The sequence below is a fragment of the Perognathus longimembris genome, chromosome 28 (genome assembly GCF_023159225.1).
Source record: "Perognathus longimembris pacificus isolate PPM17 chromosome 28, ASM2315922v1, whole genome shotgun sequence".
Classification (NCBI taxonomy): Eukaryota; Metazoa; Chordata; class Mammalia; order Rodentia; family Heteromyidae; genus Perognathus; species Perognathus longimembris.
In genome coordinates, this window is record NC_063188.1 from 88,439,543 (window position 1) to 88,466,734 (window position 27,192).

Here is a 27,192-nt window from a genome sequence, read left to right on the forward strand (position 1 = left end):
AAAAACAAAAGACTTACTCTGCTTCATCTTCAGCTCTGCTATGTGTGACTGTGCCTGCTCACAGTCTCCAAATCTAAGCAACATTACTAAGACCTACTTACTTCACTGAAGTAGGAGAGAGAAACCAGAAGCCTTTTAAATGGCTATTGGGCAGTCTGGGCACTACCCCTTTGCTTATTTTTCTCTCAAGGCGTGCACTCTTCCATTTGAGCTACAGCTCATCTTCTGATGGTGTGCTGGCTAAGAAGAGATAAGATTCTCATGTACTTTCCTTTCTGGGCTGGTTTCAAACCTCAATATTCATATCTCAGCCTTCTGAGTAGCTAGGATTACAGTCCCCAGTGTACTCCACCCCCAGCTATTGCAGTCTTTAAATACAGTATTTAGAAAGAAACATAAGATGCTGTGTAAACATTGTAATAGACCAATAAACACAGCATAACCTTAACAAAACACTTGCATGAATGTGGGTGAGAAGTATTTGTCTCTCCATTGTGCTACCATGAAGCATTTTCCATTGGTTTGTGGTCAAATGCCAGGAAAACCCAGAAAAAAACACCAAGCCAACCAAACCTGGATGGAAACTCCTGATGATATCACTGAAACAACCCCTCCCCCCATGAATTTAGAGGTAGGATCAATTTAGAAGAAATGGATATAACTTACCTTCAGACTTCATATTTCCTTATACACGGACATATACTATATACAATAGCATATAGCATTGTTTAGGTTGCTATGGCCATTGCTTTATACACTATATTGCACATGGATGAAAATGTTTTTTGGCATAGAAAATATTTGGCAGGACAGTCATTAGAAATTTAAGATAATAAGGTAAGAAACCTATCTTGTAATACACTACCAGATGTATGCAAGTAATTTCTTCCTTGGATTTGCAATATTCAAATAAATTCATCTAAATATAGTTTAATGGAAGTAGTATGGATCCAGAGCAAGACATCAAACACAGACCAGAAGTCTGAGAGGTTTTAAATTAGTACAAAGTCAGTTCAATACTACAACTAAGTCAATTGTAGGGAAAGAAGAAAACAAAGTACAGCAAAATTTTAAGTAAATAAAATTTAAGTGGTCCTAACCTTCAGTTAGCCTTAGCCTGTATTTTTTACTAATTCGTTAACTAACAAATATTCTACTTTTGGGTTAAAAAGATATATGTCACATTGATATCCCTTTTAGACTATAAGACTGTAAGACTGTTCACTGATGTTTCACAACAAATACAGTGCCTGGCACACAGTTGGTGTGTTAACCAGCATTGCATGCCATAAGAAAATACATGAAATAATTAACTTAAGAAGAGAAGAAATTTATTATATTTTGACTTGGAGATACTGAGGTTTCAACTAAGAGCTTGTGTTTCCTAAATATTCATTTAATAACTTAATGGGGATTTATTACTAAACAGAAAAATAAACTACAGGCAAACTGGTATTTCGTGTCTTTTTCATTTACCAATAAAATCTAGAAACATATGAAAATGGTGCGCTACTCCCAATATCTGAAGTTATTTCTAATATTTATGTTAACTTCATCAAAGAGGGGCAGAAAGATAACAACTACATCATTAAAAAGATTTTCAGCGCCCAGCACCAATGGCTCATGGCTATAACTCTAGCCACTCGGGAGGCCGAGATCTGAGGATCGTGGTTCCAAGACAGGCCCTGGAGGAAAGTCCATGAGATTCTTCAATTAAGCAACAAATAAGCTAGAAGTAAAGCTGTGACTCAAGTGGTAGAGCACTAGCTTTGAGGAAAAAAGCCCAGGGACAATGCCCAGGCCTTGAGGTCATGCTCTGGGACTGGTACACACGTACACGTACACACACACACACACACACACACACAGATTTTCAAGAGTAAAAGATGAAAATTACACAAGCAAAATACAGGTTTGGGTTGGCTCAGGATCATCAAAGAATCAAATGTCCAGAAATATTTATTCATTTTTTTAACTATACAAGTGAGGTTCATGGTGAATTTGGCTCATGGTTCTACGGTTTATGCTTACTTAGAAATAAAAGAAATGGCCAGGTATCGGTGGCTCACGCCTGTATTCCTAGCTACTCAGGAGGCTGAGATCTCAGGAATGAGGTTCAAAGCCAGCCCAGGAAGGAAAGACTGTAAGACTCTTATCTCCAATTAACCACTAGAAAATCAGAAGTGGCTCTGTGGTTCAAGTGGTAGAGCATTAGCCTGGAGCAAAGAGCTCAGGGACAGCACACAGGCTCAGAGTTCAAGCCCCATGACTGCCCCCCCTAAAAAGAAAGAAAGGAAATAAATGGGTTAAGAAATTCACTGCTGGGCTGGGGATATAGCCTAGTGGCAAGAGTGCCTGCCTCGGATACATGAGGCCCTAGGTTCGATTCCCCAGCACCACATATACAGAAAACGGCCAGAAGCGGCGCTGTGGCTCAAGTGGCAGAGTGCTAGCCTTGAGCGGGAAGAAGCCAGGGACAGTGCTCAGACCCTGAGTCCAAGGCCCAGGACTGGCCAAAAAAAAAAGAAAAAAAAAAAAAGAAATTCACTGCTCAAAATATCATCTCATCTTTTTAAATATGCAGTCATTAAAATAAGTTAAAAACTCATACTTTAATAAAAACTCTGATGTTAAATAATGATTTTTTAATGAATTTTTCTAGATACTTATCACTGTGTGCTTACAGACTCACAAACATATCCTTTAATTAACCTTGCTATTTGGGTCCCAGTCTACATGTACAAGAGCAACTCAGAAAATGTTCACATAATTAGATGATTACTGCATGAAACTTAAATTTATCTCAAATAGCCAATTTCCAGAGTTACCAAAGGCATGAATTTTATTGTCTTAGTATTTTCGAAACCCAATATATACCATGTATCATTCTAATAACCCTAGTATAAGAATCACTAGTTTTATGTTTCATATTATTTTTCTTAAAAAAATTCATTTCAATTCTGCACATTGGGTCTAAATTACTGTTAGCTCTCTTGAGGCCCAATTAGAAATGCCAGAAATAGCTTCTAATCTGAAACAAACAGTAAAAACTACTTATGTGTGGAAATGTAAGGAATGGCTCTCTAAATCTTCTTTCTTAGTTTGCACATGCTGATTAACTGCAGAATCAGCCTTCATGAGGGAGACTAGTAACACCATTGACTATAATTCCCTTTAATACATTGATGGGATGGCTGTGGGTGTAAATTGGTGGTAGGGCACTTGCCTAGCATGCACAACCTGGGTTCTATCCCTTGCACTGAACAAAGTACAGCTACATGAGTGAGTTAGTCTAACCCTCTCCACCTGTGATTCCCTCACACATCATCCAACCTTTCATCTCCCATTTGACAGCCAGGGTGATCTTTGGTTGCACAGAAAGAGGAAAGATTGAGTGGGTCACACTTGAAAAGTAGTATGTCTACATGTCTGATATGAGGCAATGTACTACCAAACATATGCTTAAAAAATGAAAAAAAGATGTTTAGAGTAATATATGAAGGGTTTTTATAACTTATGGAGAAGCCCCCATGTGGAACCAATGATCTAAACATAATGTATGCATGCTATCATAAAAGGTATTCCTTGGAATGCTCAAAAAATGGGTAACTTCAACACCTGACTAGAGTGATCAGGAAAGTAAAGGCAAAATATGAGTTACCACTATCAGAAATGAAATGAGGGACGATATCATTATAGTCCTGCAGATATTAAATGTGAAAGGGAATACTGTTAATGATTTGGTCAACATATTGAACTACTTAGGTGAAACTGGCAAACTGCTGAAAAATGCAATTTACCAGAAGTGATACAAGATGAGATTAAAAAATTAATAATAATCCATCAACTTTTTAGAAGAAATTATCAAAAACATTTTCACAAAAAATCCATCACTGTTGTATGAGAAGACCAAAGAAGGAGTCAAATACAGAATCTAAGTTCACTTTAATCATATGGATAGGGTTACAAACCATTGAAATCCACTAAAATTACTAATACTATGAATGTAGACACATATCACCTACAGACTCATTATCCAGTGCTGTGACTTTAAGCCAGGGTGCTACATAAATAAAAGATTAATAATACTGTCAATTAATTTCTAGTAAGCATCTTACTAGCCTGGGCCACATACTAAAGTTGCCAGGATATTTCCTTTAATTCCCCAAACAATCCTGTGAAGTCTGTGTTTTATTCAGTTTTAGATGGACAGTCAACAGATCTATAAGGTTAGCTTAGACACACATCTAGTGAGTGGCAGAGTAGACCACCAATCAAAATCACCAACCTTAGATTCACAGCATTGAAGCAAAGTAACAGTTGTAATTCTAAGGAAGTAATTTTATTTCTTAGAAAAAAAATATACTTTGAAAGCAACTGGATATGTGAAAATTTGGTAAAGTAAGCAAAGAAATATGCAATTTTTATGTTATTCTCTATTGTCTATTTAATATCATAATACCAACATATTGAATAAATGTATAAAACCGTTTCTGCAATTAATAAGTGAGTAGATATTGTAGATATTGCTATGTGGTTAACAGGAAGGCCTCCAGTAAACAAACAAAATAACTAAAAAATACCCACACCTCCCAATGTAGCTCATGGACAAATCAGAGAAATAAGGGGAATATGCTAATGTAAGTACGGATGGGTTCACAACTGGCTTAGCGATCTATACTATACTCTTCAGGCTAATATATTTCAAGGAATGAACAAGACTGTGGCCTTCTTGGCTTTCCCAGTGTCACAGTTGTCAAGTATTGCATTAAGACAAAACTGATAGCTGGGTCAAAACTGGAAAGAAATTCTAAAATTCAAAATTTTATCTCAACAGGTTGCTACCTTGGGCTTCAATTACAAAAAAGGGAACATACCAAGAATAAGATCAAGTTCTTCTATTAGATATTTAAAATTCCATGAATTATTGCAGCTATTATAGGAAACAGTGCAGAACTACCTCAACAATTTTTAAAAATAGAATTATCGTGTGATCTAGAAATCCCACTACTGGGAATATACCCAAAAGAAATGCAATCAACATGTAGAAGAGAAATTTGAAGTCTTAGTTCATGGTAGTACTATTCACAATAGAAAAAAAATGAAAACAATCTAAAATTTCATATGAAGAAAATGGAATACATGCAACCCAGTGAAATATTATTCACTTATAATATCCTATAATTTATTGGAACACAGATAAAACTGGAGATTGTTAAGTAAAATAAGCCAGCCACCAAAAGACAAGTACCACATGATTTGTTTCCTATGTGAAATCTAAGTAAAATCAGTTTCTCAGAAGGGTTAGCAGAAGTTGGGGAAGAACAGAGTGCGATGAAAGGATGGGGAAATGGGCCAAAGTTTGAAGACCAAATTATAGTCAGTTAGGAATAGTCAGTTCCAGTGTCTTACTGCCTAATAGAGTGACTATTGGTAATGATAATGGATATTCAAGACGAAAGAAGAAAAAGATTTTGAATGTTTTTACCATAAGAAATGACAAGTATTGTGGGTAGGAAGGAAAGGGAGAAAATGTGGGAGAATGATGGAAGGTGTGACACTAGTCAAGAAGTATTGCAGTCATAATCTGTCTTATGGAATTATAACCCTTTTTAGAAGTACTTAATAATAACAATTTAAAATTCAAAAGAACAGGTATTTTAGGATAATTATTTTGGCTATGATATGAACATTATATGATATATACATGCATGAAACATCATGATACTCCCTATACATGTATAGTTTTATGCATTAGTTAAAATAATAAATAAATAGATACTATGGTCTAAGTATAAGATGAGAAATTTTGGGTTTGGGAGAATATTTTTCTGGTATTAGGACTTGAACTCAGTGTGTGAGTGCTGTCTCTAAGCTTTTTTTTTTCCCTCAAAGCTGGCATTCTACCACTTGAGCCACAGCTCCACATTTAGAGTTTTGGTGGCTAATTGGAGATAAGCGTCTCTTGAATTTTCCTATCAGGGCTGGCTTCAAGCCACAACCCTTAGATCTCAGTCTCCTAAGTAGCTAGGATTACAGGAATGAGCAACTAGTGCTTGGCTAGGTTTGGGAGAATTTACTAGACCATCCTTCAATAATCCAATTGTGAGATTCAGCTTCTTCAGAAGTCAAAACATTTGGGTACACAAATAAAATCACAGGGTTCTGATTAAAGCAAAAAGAAAACATAGCCCTCAATGCTTTTTGCTTTGCCATATCACATTCAATTATGACTATGGTGTTTTATGAAAAAGTGACAAGTCAGATTTTATAGTATTTGCTGTACAGTATTTGATGTCATGTACAGTACACCAGGCATAATAGCCTTGATAGTGAAGTCCACAAAGTATGCAACCGAAGACATGACTGAAGAAATGATTGGAAGATCTGGAGAATAGAAAAGTAATAGAGGCAAAATAGCTGTTTGTGAATATTTAGAGATATGCAAGCAGTAAGGGGTAATGGATATACTAGTATTTCTTTTTGTGTGTGCTGGTCCTGAGGTCTGAAGTCAGGGTGTAGGAGCTGTCCCTGAGCTTTTTTGCTCAAGGCTCTATCATTTGGGCCAACTCCACTTGCAAATTTTTGATAGTTTATTGGACTTTTCTTCTTGGGCTGGCTTCCAACAGCAATATTCAGAGCTCAGGTGCAAATCACCTGCACCCAGCTAGTATTTCTTTTGTGAAATTTTCTTTTGAAAATTCAAGTCTAACCATCCGACTGGAATTCAAATGAGGCTGTAATCTACGTAATAACATGAAAATATTCTAGTGTTATCTCAGTACAGATATTATCACAAAAAAGATTTTTCAATATCCACTTTGTGCTTTGTGGAAATAGAATATTGAACAAGTGATGGTGCCCCTATTCTGAGTCTAGACCAAAGAAACTTTGCAAGCTTCCATGCTTTGATCCACTCAGAGGTATGTCACCACCAGGCTAGCCCTTCAGAGGACCATCATTTCAGGTACAGCCATGCTAAAGCATTCATTCCCAATGAACCCAAGATAACTGGTTACTACTCATCAAGCTTAAGCAAAATCACTCTAGCTTAGCAACTCATGAGTGAGATGCTTATATATTTTTGATGTTACCACAATTGGTGTTGAAATCGTATTATAAATGACTTAATTGGACATAAGAATTGCATGAACTTAAATTGTTTGTGTTAAATGATAAATTAGTTAAAGGCAACAGAACCAACTATGTGACCCCTGAGGGGTGGGTCCTTGAGCTCTTAGTTAAGGCTTTGTTTTTGATTCTGGAAACTCTGCTTCCTGGCATCCAGGAGTTAGAGAATAATCATCTTCTCACAACTAGTTTTTGATGCCTTCTTTAATTGGAATAGGAAAATTCTTATTATGTTTTACAAGCTGCATTGCTCTAACCACCAAGGAGTGCAGAATGTTCTGGAGTATACTCTTCATACAAGTTGCAAGGACTTTTGCAATCCCGGCAAGTATGGAAACAACTAATATGCTGTTTTTAACCTCTTTTATTCCCATTAAAACTGATGTAACACAGTAAAAAAAAAAAAGAATTGCATGAACTTTCTGACCAGTGCTGGCTTCAAGCCCCAGTCCTCAGATTTCAGTCTCTTAAATATCTAGGATTACAGGCATGAGCAATGGGTGCTTGGCTAGGTTTGGGAGACTTTACTAGATCAGAAAAGAGAATAACCTGTCATCACGAATACAAAGATTACAGATGCCCTATATTCTATTCCATTCACTCTTTCCAAGGTATTTCCTTACAGAATCTGGAACTTGAGGTGTGGGGAATAATTATGTTAAGGGAAATATGTCAATGTTGTAAAATCCTGAAAGGGCTCTAAAACGGATGTAATCCTTGAAGGAAAAGGAAAGTGTTACTTGACTTTTTTATTATATATGGAAGATTTTCTAGTGACAAGAGCACTTCACCAAATATGACGTTTCCTGTGAGTGTGTGTGTGCACACATGTGCATGTACGCCTTTGTGTGAGTACAAGAGCCTGAACTCAGTTCCTGATGCTCTTATTCAGCTTTTTCTGCTCAAGTCTAGTACTCTTAACATTTGAACTACACTTCTCAAAGTCTTCAGGATTTGTCTACAGAGGCTGGCTTCAAACCACAGTCCTCAGATCTCAGCCTCCAGAGTAGCTAGGATTATAGGCCTGAGCTGCTGGAGTAGGACAAAAAGTCAAATAGAGTGCCTTCTAACATTATCTAAGTCCTTGAGAAGCAATGTTTCTAGGTCAAGCACTCAGAATTGGGTCTTGGTTTTGGCCTTGGTCCTTAAACTTCCTATACTTTAGTGTTACAAATACTATGTGCCTTCTCATTAACTAGTAGCCTTTCTTCTCTAAAGAGAAACAATTCAGTGTGTGCAGCCTCACATACTTGAGGTAGGATGTTGACAATGCACAGAATCTTTCACTAGGGCTACATGAACACGTGGCTCAAAGTGGTCCAGAGTCTGCTATTGACCCCAAATTAAGCTCTACGGCCTATGTATCCATTCCTATTTCAACAGAAAATCTTCAAAATCTCTATGGTATATAGCTCTTAGATATCCAATAGATGTTCCAACTAAAAATTACTGAAACTGAGAAAAGTTCAAAGCACACTCACAGATTTAAAGTCTCTGGGAATATTTACTGATGGCAACAGCACAGAGCTCTCTAAATTGTCAGTGGCTTTGTCAATGGATGAGGTTGTGAGGACATCTGCTGGGCTTTGGAACCCAAGCATCCACCATTATTCCTGGAGTGGGATATGTCATCAGTTATACTGAGTTGTGCACTGCCATCGCCACACTCTAGGGGCTATACACCCGTAGTTGTCACAGCCCTTGTTGCTTGCTATATAGGTTACAGACTGTCAGGTAATGACACACCTACAAAACGAATTGTCCCATAGTGGTTCAATTGTCTTTCTTCACAAATTATAATAAAATGAGAGTTGTTTCTAATCATATACTTATTTCAACATTCCTCATCATCATTCATTTGTTCTCTTTTATACTGACTATAACATGTCTCTTTTCCCTCATGAATAAATAACGTACATTTTTTATGTATTTGAATGACATAATTTTGCCCTTTTTGGAATATGTCTTTAAACCACATTGGAACATATGGCAAGATTTCCAACAGATTCATGTATAAGAATTAGGTAGAAAATTGAGACAGAGAAGTACATCTTATGTATAATCAAAGATCAAGAGTATCTTTTCTTGGCTATGTTAGGTGAATCCAGAGTGCTAATAGGATTTTCCAAGTTTTGCCTCTCTACTCCTTTGTGTTTTCATCTTATTTTAAACACTCATTTTTGGCATCATGTTATTTCACATTACTGGGGGAAATGGTTGGGAATTTGATTTTAGGGCTGGGACAGCTGGAGATCTCTAAAATTTTAGGGTCTGAATATTTGGAGATCTCTAAGTGCATTCATGGATTACAAAAATTGGTCCTCATTGTTGGAGAAGCAACAAAGAATCTGGCTTGTCAGTATTATTTACTTGACAGTTATTTAGTTTATTTAAGTTCAAATCTATCAAGCATTTCATGTCATTTGGAAAGAAAACATTTGAAATCTGGACTGAGGAAGTTTTCTCATTTTGTGTTAAAATTCGACCCATGCCTGAAATCACAGGATTGAAGCTGTGTGCTCTACTCTGTGCCTATGTATCTCTGAGTATAATTCAGATGTCCTTACACCGCCGGATGGCATTGATGTATTAGTTTATAAAGTTTTTTAACTAAAAGATCTTCGATTGGCATACTTAGATAAGTTAATTGCTCATATAAATTATATATAGCATAATTTCTTAAAATATTAAAACCAAACTACTGAACACTAAAAGTATGCTAGCTCAAAAGCATATGTGCCCCAAGAAGTGAATATAAAAAATTTAAGAATTCAGATTTACATAATTTATGTAAATCTTTAGCAAGTAAAGACTCAAGAGTTTTAGTTTAATGTAAACAAGTATGTCTTTTCTGATTTATCAGTTGAACATAATACAAACATACATTTTAATGCTCTCTCAGGATGTTTTTCCTAAACTTTTATAGGATTCTGATGAAAATGAGTTAAAATTACCATAATGAGTATATAAGATTATAAAAAACCTAAATTTATGTTGAAGGAAATTGGATCATTTTTCTGGTAACAGTGATGAGGTTTTATATAGTAAGTTAACCTGGAAAATTTCCAAGATTCTTAGCAAACTGAGTTTAGACATGCAATCATCCTTTAGATCACTTCTAAGTAAGAGAGAATATTGAAAAATTGATTAATAAGCATATTAGCTCATATGCTTTCATTTGTTATTTGCACATGCTACAAAGAGGTTTTATCTTTGTGTCTGTAAGTTAGTTACTAGGTATATTTCTATCCCATTATGAAACTAGATTAGGGAACTATGTGGTTGTATAGGCCTGAACTAGGGGTATCCATGAGACCTGCTAGTGTGCTACAATGACTGAAATTCAATTATCTTCTACCTAAGTTTTCTTTACAAAGTAACAAGTTATTACTGGAAAGTCACACTATAGCTGGACACCAGTAGTTCATGCCTATAGTCCTAACTACTCAGGAGGCTGTGGTATGGAGGATTGTGGCTTGAAGTTAGCCTGGGAAAAAATTCCTCAAGATTACATCTATAATTAATCAACAAGATATTGGGCTTGCGGTGTGGCTCAAATGGTAGAATGCTCCTGTGAACAAGTGAGCCAAGTGAGTATTGGCCCTGAGTTCAAGCCTCAGTATCAGAAAAAGGGGAAAAGTCACAATATGTATGAAAGAAATCCATGAGATTCTCCTAAGAATTTCAAGATATTTATGGTTATTATGATATAATAAGATAATAAGTAACATAATAAGATTTCGAGTTTCTTTTTTCAGTAATAGAGCTTGAACTTGGGGCATGGGCACTGTCCCTGAGCATTTTGCTCAAGGCTAGCGCTCTACCACTTTGAGCCACATCCACTTCCGGTTTTCTGGTGGTTAATTGGAGATAAGAGTCTCATGGACTTTCCTGCCTGGGCTGGCTTCAAACCATGATCCTAAGGTCTCAGCCTCCTGAATATCTAGGATTACAGGTATGAGCCTGATTACAGGTATGAGCTAGATTTGTAGTTTTTAAGGGCACGTTAAGAAAAGAGAATGTTTCTGTCCAAAAGAATATGACTTTTTGTTCTAGAATAGAAAAGAGAAAGAATAGTGAAAAATGGTGAATGAATAAAGAAAACTGGAGAAGATTCATGGAAAGAGAATCTGAATAGGAACACAATATATATGTGAAAATACTATAAATTCAGCTCTGTTTTTATTAGTTTACTTGTAAGACTATCCTAAGGAGCTTATAGTTCCTCAAATATTATATTGAAACAAATAAAGATTCCAGGTTGTTCTCCATGCAAATGACATTTTGTACAGTATTGCTCTGCTCTTAATACTAGGTGGTAAAATAATTTATATTTTTGTATTGGTTTACTATGACTGCTATAACAAGTTAGCCAGATTTGGTGGCTTTAAAACAATATACATTTATTATATTACAATTCCTTAGGCAAAGAACCATGCTCCCTTCTAGGGCTTTAGTGGAGACCTTATTTCCCTCATTTTCCAGCTTCTACAGCTGTGTTCTTTGATTCCTGGTTCCTCCTTTCTCCATCTCCAAAGCCAGCAGGTAAAGTATCTTGCTTCAGACCTCACATCATCTTCGTCCTCTGCAGTCTGGGTAGCCACAACAATCTCATCTCAGTCTCTTTATCTGCAAAGTCCCCGTGGACATTTCAAGTGACATTCACAAGATATAGAGATTAGAATATGAGTATCTTTGGAGGGTATTATTCAGTCTAACATATAATCATGATAATCATTGTTCAAAGAGTAGAAATAATACATGTTATCACAATAACACCGTACTCAGGGTTGATGGCACCTCCTTTAGTTACCAGCATACTTTAGAGGACCCTAGCCCACTTCCTAGCCTCCTGAGATTGGCCAAGAGACATATGAAAAAGTGCTCTACATCACTGGCCATAAAAGAAATGCAAATAAAAACAACATTGAGATTCCATCTCACCCCAGTAAGAATGTCCTGTATCAAGAAAACTAACAACAACAAATGTTGGAGGGGATGTGGCCAAAAGGGAACCCTACTTCATTGTTAGTGGGAATGTAAACTGGTTCAGCCACTCTGGCAAGCAGTTGGAGATTCCTCAGAAGGCTAAACATAGAACTCCCTATGACCTAGCAGCCCCACTTTTGGGTATCTATCCCAAAAACCACAAACATAATCACACTAAACCCACCAGCACAACAATGTTCATCGCAGCACAATTTGTAATAGCTAGAATCTGGAACCAACCCAGATGCCCCTCAGTAGATGAATGGATCAGGAAAATGTGGTACATATACACAATGGAATTTTATGCCTCTATCAGAAAGAATGACATTGCCCCATTTGTAAGGAAATGGAAGGACTTGGAAAAAGTTATACTAAGTGAAGTGAGCCAGACCCAAAGAAACATGGACTCTATGGTCTCCTTTATAGGGAATAATTAGCACAGGTTTAGGCAAGTCACAGCAGAGTATCACAAGAGCCCAATAGCTATACCCTTATGAACACATAAGATGATGCTAAGTGAAATGAACTCCATGTTATGGAAACGATAGTTATATCACAGTTGTAACTACTTTCAACATGCCATGTGTAACTGGAGCTTCAATTATTGATGATCTTCTTGTATACCCTTCCTGTGGTTGTACCTACACTTTCTCTGTATCTTATCTGAGTATATTGGAACCGTCTATACTGGTATTACAACTAGGAAATTGAAAGGGAATACCAAATTCGAGAGACACAGGGTAAAAAAAGACAAACAACTACAAAAGCAATCCTCGCAGAACTGTTTGGTGTAAATGAACTGAACACCTCATGGGGGGAAGGGAAACGGGAGGGGGGAGGGGGAATAAGGGACGAGGTAGCAAACAGTACAAGAAATGTATCCAATGCCTAACGTATGAAACTGTAACCTCCCTGTAATTCAGTTTGATAATAATAAGTAAATAAATAAAAAATAAAGGAAAACAATCCAGATTGGAAAAAAAAGAGCATGTTGAATAGAAAGAGTGTTGTCTTGCACACACCATTCTAGGTGCAGGTTCTCTGACTGGAGCCTCACACTGCTTATGAGATCTTTGATATCCCTTTGTAGCTTGTACATCATGGAAAGATATATTTAATGACTTGTTCACATTTTCATGATGTAACAAATCAGTTTTATCTCCATTTATGCATTCATTTCAACATGTACTGAATATTCCTGTGTCTATACTTTGCATTCTCCTTTGAACTAGTTTTAACAACTGCATCTTCTCTCAGGAGCTAAAAATTAAAAGATTTGAAAATACTTTTTAACAAATGTCTAAATCTGAAAGCAAATAAAAAACAACAACACAATACTTCTCCTCAAGAATACTGTACTAGTACAAATATACTACTGTATGGCTATAGCTGCTTAGGTCTGGGACCTAGGGACCACCCTCTCCTTCACTTTCCTATCCAGTTCAGCAAAGCCATTAGTCTTCCCCCATCATAATATTCCTTAGTGATCCATCTGACTATTCCAATCCAGGTCATTACCAAGTTACTTGCCTCTCTACTTCTCCCCTCACACCACCAATCTTTTGCTAATTTCTAAAATGAAACACGAGGGCTGGGGATATAGCCTAGTGGCAAGAGTGCCTGCCTTGGATACACGAGGCCCTAGGTTCGATTCCCCAGCACCACATATACAGAAAACGGCCAGAAGCAGCGCTGTGGCTCAAGTGGCAGAGTGCTAGCCTTGAGCGGGAAGAAGCCAGGGACAGTGCTCAGGCCCTGAGTCCAAGGCCCAGGACTGGCCAAAAAAAAAAAAAAAAAAAAAAAAGAAACACGATCATGACACTGTATTGCTTAAAACTCATCAGTGCCTTCCAATATACTTGGAATGAAGCTTAAAATCCTAGAACACTGATCTACTTTTCCTCACCTGGCTTTTCTGCCTTGTGGGCCAGTTTTGAATATAAATCTATGTTCTGGAAATCTTTGCTTCACTTTCTAGGCTTGGTTAGATTGCTCCAATATCCCCCTTACAGAGGCTCCCTAACTTATTCTTTGAAGGATTTATCAGAAATAACACAAACATATTAACATTGACTTCATGTCTTTCTCTTATCTTAGAAGATATCTCCCACAGACCATCAAAGGGTCTTCAACATAGAAAATACTCAGTAAATCCTCACTGTATCCATGAATGATGTCATAGAAATCTAACTTTAATTCTTGGCTCCTCTGTGAACTCTGAGTACTGCTCTTTCTAGTAGGAGGAAATGCTTATGATGTCCATTACAGTGGCTGGCACAAAGGAAGCATTTGTGAAATAGTCATAACTACCACCAATGTTCCAGCCACAATGGGACAGAAAAGGGAGAGCACTGTGAGGTCTAGGAAGGTCAACAGCAGGCTCCAAGATGGTTCCTAGCACAGAACACCTCCAATGTCTTCTGGGCTTCATCTTTATACATCCTCACTGGATTTGATGAGTCCAGTGACTTGACCAAGGCCATGCTGAGAACAAATTTAACTCAAGGAATCTCAGGATAGCCAAACTCATTCAACACTGAAGCTTATTGACACATAATTTTTGTTGACTATAAGCAAGAAAACTGTCCACTAGTACAAGATAACATTCATATGAAATATGTCCAATAGGAAAAGCCATAGACAGAAAGTATATTTGTAGTTTCTAGGAGTTAGGAACAGGGGAAATAAAGAATGACTAATAATGGGTAAGATTATTTTTGGGGCTTCATGAAAATGTTCTAAATTAGATAGTGGTGATGATGGTATATTTACAGAACTGTGAACATACTAAAAGCTATAAATCTTATTACCATTAAAAAAATCCACACAATTGGCCAGTGACCCTGTGGCTGGCTCTACCTTTTCTCCAAGGCCAAATTTATCTGTGTTTGTTCAGTAAATGCAAATAAGAGCAGAGGGTTATAGAATTTGGATTCTGAATAGGGCCACATTCTGATGGACTTTATATAGACAGACAGTTCTATATGGCCTAGCCTGCATTTAGACGGCATGACAAACACTGTTAGCTACCTATCCAATAATCATTCGTCCAAATAACTTTTAAGAGAAGTCAGTTTTGTTTTGGGTGACAACCCCAGAAGGTCATAGCTACTCGAATCCAATGTTCCCTAACTTTGCTGATAGTAAAATCACATGCATTCCTTGTTTACATAATAAAGAAGAAATAAAAGAAAGAGATACACCCTGCATTCCCATCACATATCTAATTTCCAGACATGAGTCTTGTGATTTTTTTTTAATATAACAAAGCCCTAGGTAACTCTAATCACTATCAGTGAAGTTTGATGAATACTGATCTAACCCATGGGTGGCAATCCTTTTTCTGCCTAGCTTTCCAAGCGTTATGTGCAGCCAGGTGACCATGTGATCATTTCTGGCTATTGAGAACAAAAGTCAAGTCTAGTAAGGAAATTCCTAGTGAGAAAATGTGTACTTAGTAATAAAGGGAGAAGAACATCTGCTTTTTCCCCTCCAACCTATATTCCTTCCTTGAATGCAGCTCTGATGATTGGAGCTGTAGTAACAACTCAAGCAAAAGGTCAGCCAATGTGCAGGGAAACACATTTGAAATAATGCCAGGAATCTCCAGTTTCTTGCTAGATGATCAAAGTAATCCCTGGAGTTGTTTAATCCTGTCCTCAGATGTTTGTACCATGTACCAAATACTTTCTTAAATATGTTCAACATACAACATTTGCCTCTATAATACACTGTAGTTTGTGCTCTATAAAGGCTTTGCCCCTCCTAGGTGAGATCTTCAGATACATTTGGGCAGTGATTATAGTGTTCATCAAAACCTGTACAAATAGCAGCCATCTGTCTATATAACAAGATCGTGGTTACTTATTGTTTCCAGGTCTATGATTTAACACAACATATAGGATTTATATTTTTCCAAGGTTAGGGGGATATCTCACAGGTATCCCTTGTGATATTGACATGTGACAAAATAGATGTTAGTTTTCTGAATGGAATTGTCAGAAAAGCAATAATGAGGGTTGGTAAGCTCTTTTTTATAAGAAATTTGATATTAAATATTGTTGGCTTTGTGGACTATTTAGTATCTATTGTAATGATTCCACTCTGTCACCATAACCCTAAAACAGGCATGCTTTTCAAATTAGGCCTTTTAAATAATTTTGCATATATGCATTAAAAACTACAAGAGCACCTGCTCTTCGTCTATAACAGCAATATTTAGGAGATTTTTTTCTCCTTTTTATTTGAAGGCTTTTCACTATGTCCAATGTAAACAGAGGTTTGGGGAAAAATTGGTAATTCAAGACTACCCCAAGTGGGTTGGAGCTTTATTAAGCGATGATCAAAATGCAGAATTCTAAGCAAAAAATAAAAAAGGTTACCATTATGTTTTTGGCTTAGTACCTATAACATAGAGACTAAGGATCGAATGCACATAGGAGTGAATTTCACTTGAAACAAATGCTTCTATGTTTTGCTTTCTACTTTCACCTTCAAAATACAGGCAAGATACTTATTTTTCCTATATATATATATTTATATCTATATACATATACATACATCTTCCAGCTTGGACTTTCTGCTGTAAGACGCTTATATACAGCTGCAGAGTGAGTTGTGGGGCAGAGCCAAGGAAAGCCTGAATCACTGAGGCCCGACTGAATGCTGAGCGGTGGGTGAATAGCTTGCCTTCTGCCTGGCCCACCTCCTTCTCGATCTCTTCTGAAAAGCCATTTTTTGGCATCTGCCTCTTCTTGGTGATGCTGACATAAGGCTCTTCATTGTGGCCTGACTGACAGTAGAGGCAGAAGACTTCAAAACACCTGTTAACAAATCAGCAAATCATAGTAATTAAGAGACAAACATGAGCCTGTCTTTGCCCAGTCATCCAGTTTCTACTTAGCCTGACTCAAAAAGCCTTGCCTTGACTATTCTGGTCTACCTCTAAGGAGACCAGTTCTAAGCATTTAGTTATTCTTCAGGCCAACCAGGGGACCAATGGGAATTGAGCATGAATCAAATAGAGGTGATACTGAATGTCACAGGAACAAGAAAACCTACTAGAGAATTTGAATTAGTTCAGGCTCTAGAACCAGAGAAAATTCTTTGGTTTTCCTCATGGACACATAGCTGTGCATCTCTGGGAAAGTAACTTACCTTCTGAACTTCTTCCTTCAATTATAAAGGAAAAAAAGGGAGCAATAGGTTGCTGTGAAGATGGCATTAACACTAATACACAGAAAGAGAGGGGGAGAGAGAGGGAGAGGGAGATGGGGGAGGGGGAGGGAGAGGGAGAAGGAGAGGGAGGGAGAGAGGGAGGGAGGGGGAGAGAGAGAAAGAGAGAGGGGGTGGAGAGGGAGAGAGAGAGAATGTTCCAGACACAATAAAAGTTTTAAACCACCCTAAGTTAAAGCAGAATACATGGTTGGGCAACAGGGCAGCTTGCCACCTGGATTTCACTAAATGATTACAAAATATCATCGACCAGTTTGCCCTCAGAAGCCCTGATAGGACAGGCAGGGATAAATTCTATCATGCATACTTGAGGGCTTTGCAGTCAGTCTTATCAATGCAATTACAAGCCTGCCCTCTTTTTTAAACAATTGCTGGTGTTTGAATCGGAATTTCCTCTCTGGGTAATGGTATATGGATGCTGACGGGCTGCAGATGCCTGTGATTTACTTTGAATTAGGCTCATGTACACACAGATTGATGGATAGAAGTGTGAAAGAAAATGCTCACTGGAAAATTAAGGTGGTAGGTGCTTTGGTGTTCACTGTACATTAATTATTTATTTTTTCAGTCCTGGGGTTTGAACTTAGGACCTCACACAAGTATGAGCTAGATCCCCAGACATCATTGTAGTATCCTTTTTTTCTGTGCATCTGAAACCTTTTCAGAATGAAAGGCTGTGAACAAATGAGTTTCCTTTGGAGTAACGGAAATGCTCAAGCTTCAGATTGAAGAAGTGTTGAAAGACATTTTCCTGAAACATGTACTTTCATAGCAACCTTATAATGCTTCTAGAAGCTTATATGGCTTCATCTACTTTATTGACTATTGTTAACCCTATACCCTTGCCTTGAGGTAACTATGGCTATAAGAATATACTTATGATCTGTCATAATAAAATAAAATCAAGATGTAAGAAAGGAAACACAGGAACTTTTGTTGTGAGTACAGAGTGGACATATTTTGTGATTAATGCCTTTGTTCATTTGCTCCAGGAAGAAAGGAGTGTGTGTGTGTGTGTGTGTGTGTGTGTGTGTGTGTGTGTGTGTGTCTGTGTCTGTGTGTGTGTGTGTGTGAGAGAGAGAGAGAGAGAGAGAGAGAGAGAGAGAGAAGAAAGAGGGAAACAGAGAAAGACACTTGTTTATTACCCTTTGCCCAAGTAGGGTCAAGAATAATTTAATATATTATCGCATGAAGACATGTCAAACAGCATGGACTAGTTGTTTCAGAAAATAGTACTTATCAAGTAAACTAAGTTCAGGTCATGTGTTCAAGTTCAGGTGGTGCAAAACTCAAATCTATGACTGAAGACTGAAAAGGCCTAACTGCTTCAGACTGTTGGACAGCTGAAAATAACAGACTAGAAGGTAAATAGATTGTTATGTTTATTTTCAATTAAGTGATGAACAAAGATATGCTTACAAAATGCTCAGGAGAAAGCAAAGACAGCAGGCTACTGCTCATTCAGAGGTGCTTGACGTTTAAACTGAGTAATGGGACATACAAAGAATAAAGATAGTATGTAACTAAACAACTAAGATTTACATCAATATCTTAATTTAGGAAATGTTTTTCATCTATCATCTCAAAAAGAAGCTACTACAAAAAATGGAATCATAACTTTTTTTTTTTGGCCAGTCCTGGGGCTTGGACTCAGGGCCTGAGCACTGTCCCTGGCTTCTTTTTGCTCAAGGCTAGCACTCTTCCACTTGAGCCACAGCACCACTTCTGGCCATTTTCTGTATATGTGGTGCTGGGGAATTGAACCCAGGGCCTCATGTATATGAGGCAGGCACTCTTGCCACTAGGCCATATCCCCAGCCCAATCATAACATTTTTATAGCAAAATGCAATACTCTAAAGGCCCTCCAAATGAAAGAAGATTAAATAAATCATAATATATCCATCAGATAAAATATTATACAGTCCTTTAAATTGGCAACCTAGAAACACATCAGTTAACATTGTGTGTGTGTGTGTGTGTGTAAAAATGGAACTAGGAAAATTGAGGGGATGGGTGAGGTTGGGAGAGATGGGAGAGAATGATGAAAGGAATGATTGATAAAGATGTATTGTACTCATAAACTGACACGTTGAGTTGAAACTCTTGTACAATTACTTAAAAACAATGAAGTAATAATAAAATAGTAAAAATAAAGAAATGTACCAACTAATATAGAAATTGTTGGGTTGGGGTTATATCTCATTGGCAAGAGCACCTGCTCAGCATGCATGAGACTGAGGTTTGATCCTCAGCACAAAACAAACAAAATTTGAAACATTGTTGTCATGTATAGTAAGTGAAAGAAATGAAGTAAAATGGAATATAAAGAGAAAATTCCATTATTTGTGGAATCGTATATATGTATACACCAAATTACACAAACTCATATGTAAATAGTAGACTGATAAATCTGGCCCATTTTACTCAAAACATACTCAAAAACAACTTATTCAAAACATATTTGTTAAAACACAATTGTAAGCCAGGCTGTTACCTGATCTGACTTGGTGGGGATAAATACACTATGGAAATAATTTTTAAAAAAACACACTAAAAATCAGGGCTCATTTTCCCTGAGAGACAGTTTATAAAGATATCACCATAGAAATATTAGTAGTAAGAATATCCAACAAAATATTAAGAATTATGTTTAGACAATCAAATTACAGGTTTTATTGTATTCACTGTGTTTTGTTTTGTTGTTTTTTTGCCAGTCCTGGGGCTTGAAATCAGGACCTGAGCACTGTCCCTGGTTTCTTTTTTGCTCAAGAATAGTACTCTACCACTTGAGCCACAGCGCCACTTCTGGTTTTTTTCTATATATGTGGTGCTGAGGAATCGAACCCAGGGCTTCATGTATAAGAGGCAAGCACTTTACCATTCGGCCATATTCCTAGCCTGCATTCATTGTGTACATATGTTTTCTGCTCTTCTGTAAATTCAACAACAAATATGCTTTACTTACATAATGAAATCATACTTAGACTCTGTAAAGAACAAAACAAACAAATGAAACACCCGTGCATGCTAAAAGCAGGAGGAATGAAATAATAGTTTGGAGAAGAGTGAGATTCTCTTGTTGTTGATAAGGGGACCGTATGAAATGAGACTCACATAGAATTGTTGACAAAATAAAACTTCAGTGGTTAGTGAATGGAAATGAAAAAAAGATCCAGAGAAAATTAATGACACAGGTAGCTCTAAAGGCCAGATTGAACCTCTTAGAATTCACTGCATTTTCCAGGTAATACATTTGTCATATGTTTGTCTTTGGGGGGCGGGGGGAGGAAGTGCCAGCTAGGCTGGTATTATACAAGTTGAGCATTTGGCTGGTTATTTTGGAGATGGAATCTAGCAAACTTTTCTGCTTAGGCTAGCCTTGAACTTATGACTACCCAGATCTCACCCTACTGAGTAGCTAGAATTATAAGCATGACCCAGTAGCACCCATCTCAACTATTTTACACATATAGGTATGAAATAAATCTCATGAACAGCTTCAAGTCCTTTTACCACTACTGTTTAAGGAAACTAAAAAAAAAGTGCCTTTACCAAGTGTTCTTTTTTGTTGTTTTAATTTTTTTTCTGAAATTTTACAGGATCTATATAACTAATTGTGTTTCAGGGGATTGTGCTTCATTGTTTTGTTGTTTAGAAGGCTGTCTAAAGAACTCACAAATTACGCTGAGCACTGGTGTCTCCCACCTGTAGTCTTAGCTACTCAGAATGGTAGGACCTAGCAGATTGATGATTGAAGACAGCTGTGAATGAAAATCCTCAAGACTCCTTTTCCAATTGTCAAAAAGTTGGGCTGGAGGCATGGCTCAAGTGGTAGAATGCCAGGTGGGAGCTAGAAAGCTGAATGGAAGTATGAAGCTCTGAGTTCAAGCCAGAGTACTTGCAAAAAAACCCCACACATTAAATGTTTCCATCAAAATCATTCCTTTGTGTTTGAATAAAATTTAATTTGCAAAAACAGGTGGTGGGGGCACTTGACAATGAGGTACAGTTTGGTATCCCCTAATGCAGGTAATCATCAACAATAATTTAATCCATTCTTTTATGTTTTATTACATTTGAAATATACATATATATAAAAATTCTCATTTGAATAGCTAAAAGCTCTCCATGTTAGTGCCAGCATAAGGAATGAATTGTACCAAGGACATTAGTAAAAATACTTTTTTCCAAAGAAATACTATGATTTCCTATAAACTTTGTTATCTTTGTATGACACACACGCTCTGGGCAGCTACACTAGAACCAAATATGTTAAATAGAAAACGCTGAGAGACCTTTGAAGAGCTGCTTGCTTAATCTCTCTGAACCTCGATTCCTGGACTGTAAAAATAAGATAGTGACAGCTCACAGTGTTTTACAGTGGATGGAATTAAATATAGTGTATAAAAACACTTTGCCAATAAAATAAATGTTCTTCAAGTGGATACTATTATTTAATTCTTTTGAAAGTTCATACTTTTGAAATGTTCTACAAAAATTTTGAAACTTCTTAGTGTGTTTTGTAAACTCAGACTGTACCTTTTCTCATAATAGCAATATAAATCGAAGATTTCTTCAAGCTTGTAACTCATTTGTATAACTTTTCTAAGTTTATGAAAATTAATGTAAATAAAATAAGTTTAAATTGAAATATTTTATGTTTTGTCTGTAAGATATGGCCCCCTTCTAGTTTTCCAGAATATTTATTACAATTCAGAGATTGTCCTTAAAATTGAAATAAATAAATTCAAGGTATTACCTATAGTTTATATTTCAATCTAGACCTGATATAGAAGCCACTGTATGAAGTATAGCTACAGATTTAAATATAAGGCTAAAATAGAACATAGCAATAAAATAAAATGCTAATCTTGTGCCTCCTTAAATCAAAAGAAGACAGGACCAATTGTATTTAATCCATGTATTACAGGAGTTTATTTTGCCTTTTTTTGTGGTGCTGGAGAACAGACTCTAGGTCTTGAGTATGCTAGGCAGATGTTCTACTACTGAGCTATTACCCCAACCCTGAATGCACTCCAAAACAGCATCTACTTAGAAAGAATAGGAGTTTGGCTAATGCCCACCCAATGTTAAAGAGAGCTAACTGATCCCCAAACAACTTAGAAATATCACTAAGAGCCAGGCGCCGGAGGCTTATGACTGTAATCCTAGCTACTCAAGAGGCTGAGATGTTGAAGGTTGTTGTTCGAAGTTGGCCTTGGCAGAAAAGTCTCCATGAGACTCTTTTCTCCAATTAACCACTCAAAAACTGGAAGTGGCACTGTGGCTCAAGTGGTAGAGCGCTAGCCTTGAGCAAAAGGAGGCTCAAGGACAGCACCCACCCAGGCCCTGAGTTCAAGCCCCACAAGTGACCAAAAAAAAAAGGACAACAAAAAAGAAATATCACTAAGTTCAAGGGTGAGAAGTGAAGAGGAGAAACACTGTATTGTTTGGGGGAAATAATGCTACTATTTGTGTAAAGATGAAAAGTTCCAGCAAGATATTAAGTCACTCTAATATACAATAACAGAACACTTTTCTTGGGGCTGGGGATATGGCCTAGTGGCAAGAGTGCTTGCCTTGTATACATGAGGCCCTGGGTTCAATTCCCCAGCACCACATATATAGAAAACGGCCAGAAATGGCGCTGTGGCTCAAGTGGCAGAGTGCTAGCCTTGAGCAAAAAGAAGCCAGGGACAGTGCTCAGGCCCTGAGTCCAAGCCCAGGACTGGCCAAAAACAACAACAACAACAAAAAAAACAGAATACTTTTCTTTTCATCTGGAAGCTGAAGGCATTGGAACCACATTTTAGATATCTCAGCTCTAAGATCATGGGTCCAATATCTCCCTGAAATAAATTAGCTGCATTAGAATGACAGGCTCCTTGATGATGGAAGAGTATGGCTTATGATTCTGTTCTTCTACTGAGAAAACAATGACTCATTCAGAATTTTTGGAATTGAATTATTTCATAGTGTTGCAACTTTCTATGTAACTGCAAATGTAGCTCTTCAAAGTATCAACTAGTTTTCTTAAAGTGGTGAAAATATTTGTTGCTTTATGAAAAACAAAGAAAAGTATCTAATAAAGGAGAAAATGATAAACGTTTGTGTTTTTTTGAATACTTAAATCACACTCTACCATCTAGAAATTATTTCCTTGGCCTCAAGTTTATACTTGACATCCTGTTTTTGTACATAATATTATATCATTTGTTTTGGGTTACTCAATGTTTAGAAACATTTTAAATGACAGTAACTACAGAACAGTCTCATTTTTTTCAGCTGCTTATTTAGGTTGTGTTGAATTTTTAATTTTGCCAAATGACTAAATTTTGAAAATTTAAGATGGAAATCCTGATAAAATGTCTTGCACACTCCATTTTTTTTTCATCTGCTGAACATAGGGAACCCAAATAACCCAATTTTATTTTTTCAGATGCCTTGGGAACATGTTCTGGGTCTTCACTTTTCGTATATATAAAATGGGATAGAAGGCTAGGGGTGTATCACAGTGGTAGAGTGGCACAGGTAGCTTTCTTTTTTGCCAATACTGGGCCTTGAACTCTGGGCCTACGTGCTGTCTGTCTTTCAGCTCCTTTTGCTCAAGGCTAACACTCTACCACAACCTACAGCACCATTTCTAGCTCTTTCTGTGATTAACTGGAGACAAAGTCTCTCATGGACTTTCCTGTCTGGCTAGCTTTGAACATCGATCCTAAGATCTCAGCCTCCTGAATAACTAGTATTATGTGTGTGAGCCACCAGCATGGGTTCACAGGTAGCTTTTAAGAAATATCATTTCCCAGATAGGTGCCATTGGCTGCTACCTATAATCCTAACAACTTAGGATGGTGAGATCTGAGGACTGGCAGGAAAGTTTGTGGACTCTTATCTGAAAAAAAAAAAAGCCAGAAATGGAGCTGTGGCTCTATTGGTAGAATGCTAGCCTTGAGCAAAAAAGTTCAGGGCAAAAAAGCCCAGGCTCTGAGATCAAGCCCCAGGATTGGCACCAAAAAGAAAGAAAGAAAGATAAAAAAGTCAATTCCCCATGTCCCCCACTTGATTTTCACACAGGTAGTAATGAAATGACTAGTAACTTGCCCACATTTATTTTACTGAAGAGCAACACTCACAGGAACAAGTCCTGCATGGCTAGATGGATTCTCTTTACTAAATGGCCCCAGGTTGCAGTGCTATGCACATTTCCCTCACTCTCTCTGTCTTTCATTTTTCTGATTCTTCCCTTTCTGTCAAGACATCAATAGCAACTTCTCATTACTGTCAGCATAGCTGTTTCTCTTGCCTTCAAGAATTCTCTGCAGGGGGCTGGGGATATGGCCTAGTGGCAAGAGTGCTTGCTTCCTATACATGAAGCCCTAGGTTCGATTCCCCAGCACCACATATACAGAAAACGGCCAGAAGGGGCACTGTGGCTCAAGTGGCAGAGTGCTAGCCTTGAGCAAAAAGAAGCCAGGGACAGTGCTCAGGCCCTGAGTCCAAGGCCCAGGACTGGCCAAAAGAAAAAAAAAAAGAATTCTCTTCAGAGAAGAATTCTTCAGAATGGGAAACTTGGTCACCAAGTTTTCCTTGATTGTGTAAACTACAAGTCAATATTATGAGTTTCAGCTAGACTAGTTATCTTCAATACTGAAGTGCAAAAGTTTCAAAGAAGTGCTTTATGAAATGTATCTTGCTATTGTTGGACCTTGTGTGTGTCTGGGAGGGGAAGGGGTTGAGTTCCTAATTGTAAGGGTTGCTGGTTAGCTACGTTTCTGGCAGCTGAGGTATGTCTGTTCAAACTTCTCTGTCGTTCCATATCTAAACCTAATTCGAAATATATTTTAAAACCAAAGAGACCTTCCCTTTGTCTTACTTTTTCCTGACAATATGAAAGATAGGAAAATCGTACATTCAAAATTCCCTTTAAGGTCCTCAGATGAGTCAAAGTCGGCTTTCATTACGATATATTTCTACGACTTTGTGTTTTAAAACAAGTCTCTAGAAATGCCATTAAGAGTATTTCTTAACACACAGCAAAATCTTATCTTTCTGGACTATGCCTAAATTTATATAGTCTATGTTATAGAGACTATATTTATAATTTTCATGACTATGCTTTTTATAGATAGCTCCGGTAGACATTTCTACTACCAGAAATACATTCCATAACATTTTTCACCTCCCTCCCCCCAGAGAAAATAACGCATGGGTTTCTGGAATTCTGTGTACAAATTAAACAGATTAGCATTTCCAAAGCACTTAGAACAGTGCCTGACACACAGTGAGCTCCACGTGTCTGATAAATGACCTGTATATGCTTGGCTGTAACCATGGTTTAGAACACACTTTTCAACTGTCTGTGACTGCACAAGCCAAAGGTGCTGGAGCTCAGCCACTTGACTACAGAGAAAGCCATGTGTTTTATGAGACCCAACAACTGCCATTTTTGTTGGTTAAATTCAAGTGGAGGTAGCCAATGAAATATGATGGCTTTGCTCAGCACTGCAGGGCACCCCAACTTTAGAATCCTTCTAAAAGATCTTGAGACCTTCCTGTGACTAGATTGGTGAAGCAAGAGGAGGGGGAGGGCAGGGCGGGTCTGCCATGGGCCCAGCCTTGCGGTCCAGCCACCAGTCCCAACCTGAAAGCCTCCCCCCTACCCCTGTCCTCATTTGGGAAGATGGGGGAACCAGCCAAAGGTTGGGGCCTAGAGCTGGCTCAGGGCTTCCACACGCACCTGAAGAGCGGTCCGAGTTGGAGCAGGTGCAACAGCAGCACTAGTGGGCGATCGCGGCTGAGGTCGCGGTGCACGAACAGGAGTGTGAGCTGCACCAGCGCGCAGGGCAGGAGAGAGAAAAGCAGGGTGAGCGCTTGCCAGATGCGGTCGCCGCCTGAGTGGTACGTGCTGCTCAGGTACAGCGCCGCCGTGGTCTCGGCTACGAACAGGAACACGGACGCTAGGACGGAGGCCGGGAATTTCATCTCCCCGCCGTCACCGGTTTTCACCGGGGCCAAACAGTGGCGGCAGCGGCGGCGGCGGCGGCGGCGGCGGTGGCGGCGGCGGCGGCTGTGGCGGCGGCGGTTAGCAGAGGGTGGCCAGGCATTCCCGGCTTTGACAGGCTCTCGTGCTCAGCGCAGCCCACGGAGGGCACGCGGGCCCGGCCAAGCGGCCCGGGCGCTACAGCGGGGCCTGGGGGGACAAACAGACCTGGCTGGGGTGGGGCTGGGAGCGTGGCCGCGGGGACACGCCCACGCGCACTGTGCGCCGCCCGCGCGCCAGAATGCTGGCGGCGTCTCAAAGGTGACAGTCTCTAGGCGGGCTGCGAACCTGCACCTGGAGACTCTCCATTGCTAGGGCTCCAGCTAGCAAGCTGCCGGCCTTGTGCTCGAGTCCTCTGGGTCCTAGTGTCCCTCCTTCGGTGATCTACAACCTCTTTGAAAAATGGCAACTAATAGGGGCCCCAAATTGAGATCTGAATGTTTTCACACCCCAGTTTCTCTTTTCTGGGCCGATGAAATGCCAGATTCTTCAAAGGGTCAATTTCCTGTTATTTAAAAATAAATGTCCCACACATATTCTTTTCAACTTTCTAGTGTATAGTTATATACCCATCACATTAATGCAGAATATTTTTCTCTTTGATCACTGTGCCTTGTGGCCATGTCCCTTCATCTTTCAAATACAAGGCTCTGAAGATCATAGGTAGGAGCTAGAAGCTAGTGCGAGTCTTCCCCTCCCAGAAAAACTGCCTACAGAATTTATTCTTCTGTTAAGTGTGACTAACTCAGGCAGGTCAAAGACCAGGGCCTAATAAGGAAGCAGTCTTGTAGTC

General features: G+C 38.4%; 1 protein-coding gene across 1 annotated transcript in view; it reads right to left on the reverse strand.

Moving 5' to 3' along the window:
• Xk (X-linked Kx blood group) overlaps nt 1-26,546 on the reverse strand; it is a 39,789-nt gene extending 13,243 nt beyond the window's left edge. Inside the window, exons 1-2 of the mRNA XM_048336390.1 lie at nt 26,097-26,546; nt 16,681-16,943 (exon numbers count right to left, since the gene is read on the reverse strand). Of these exons, the coding sequence (XP_048192347.1) occupies nt 16,681-16,943; nt 26,097-26,341 (508 nt within the window). The 5' untranslated portion in view covers nt 26,342-26,546. The remainder of the gene's footprint in view (nt 1-16,680; nt 16,944-26,096) is intronic.
• Between the last annotated feature and the right edge of the window lie 646 nt (nt 26,547-27,192).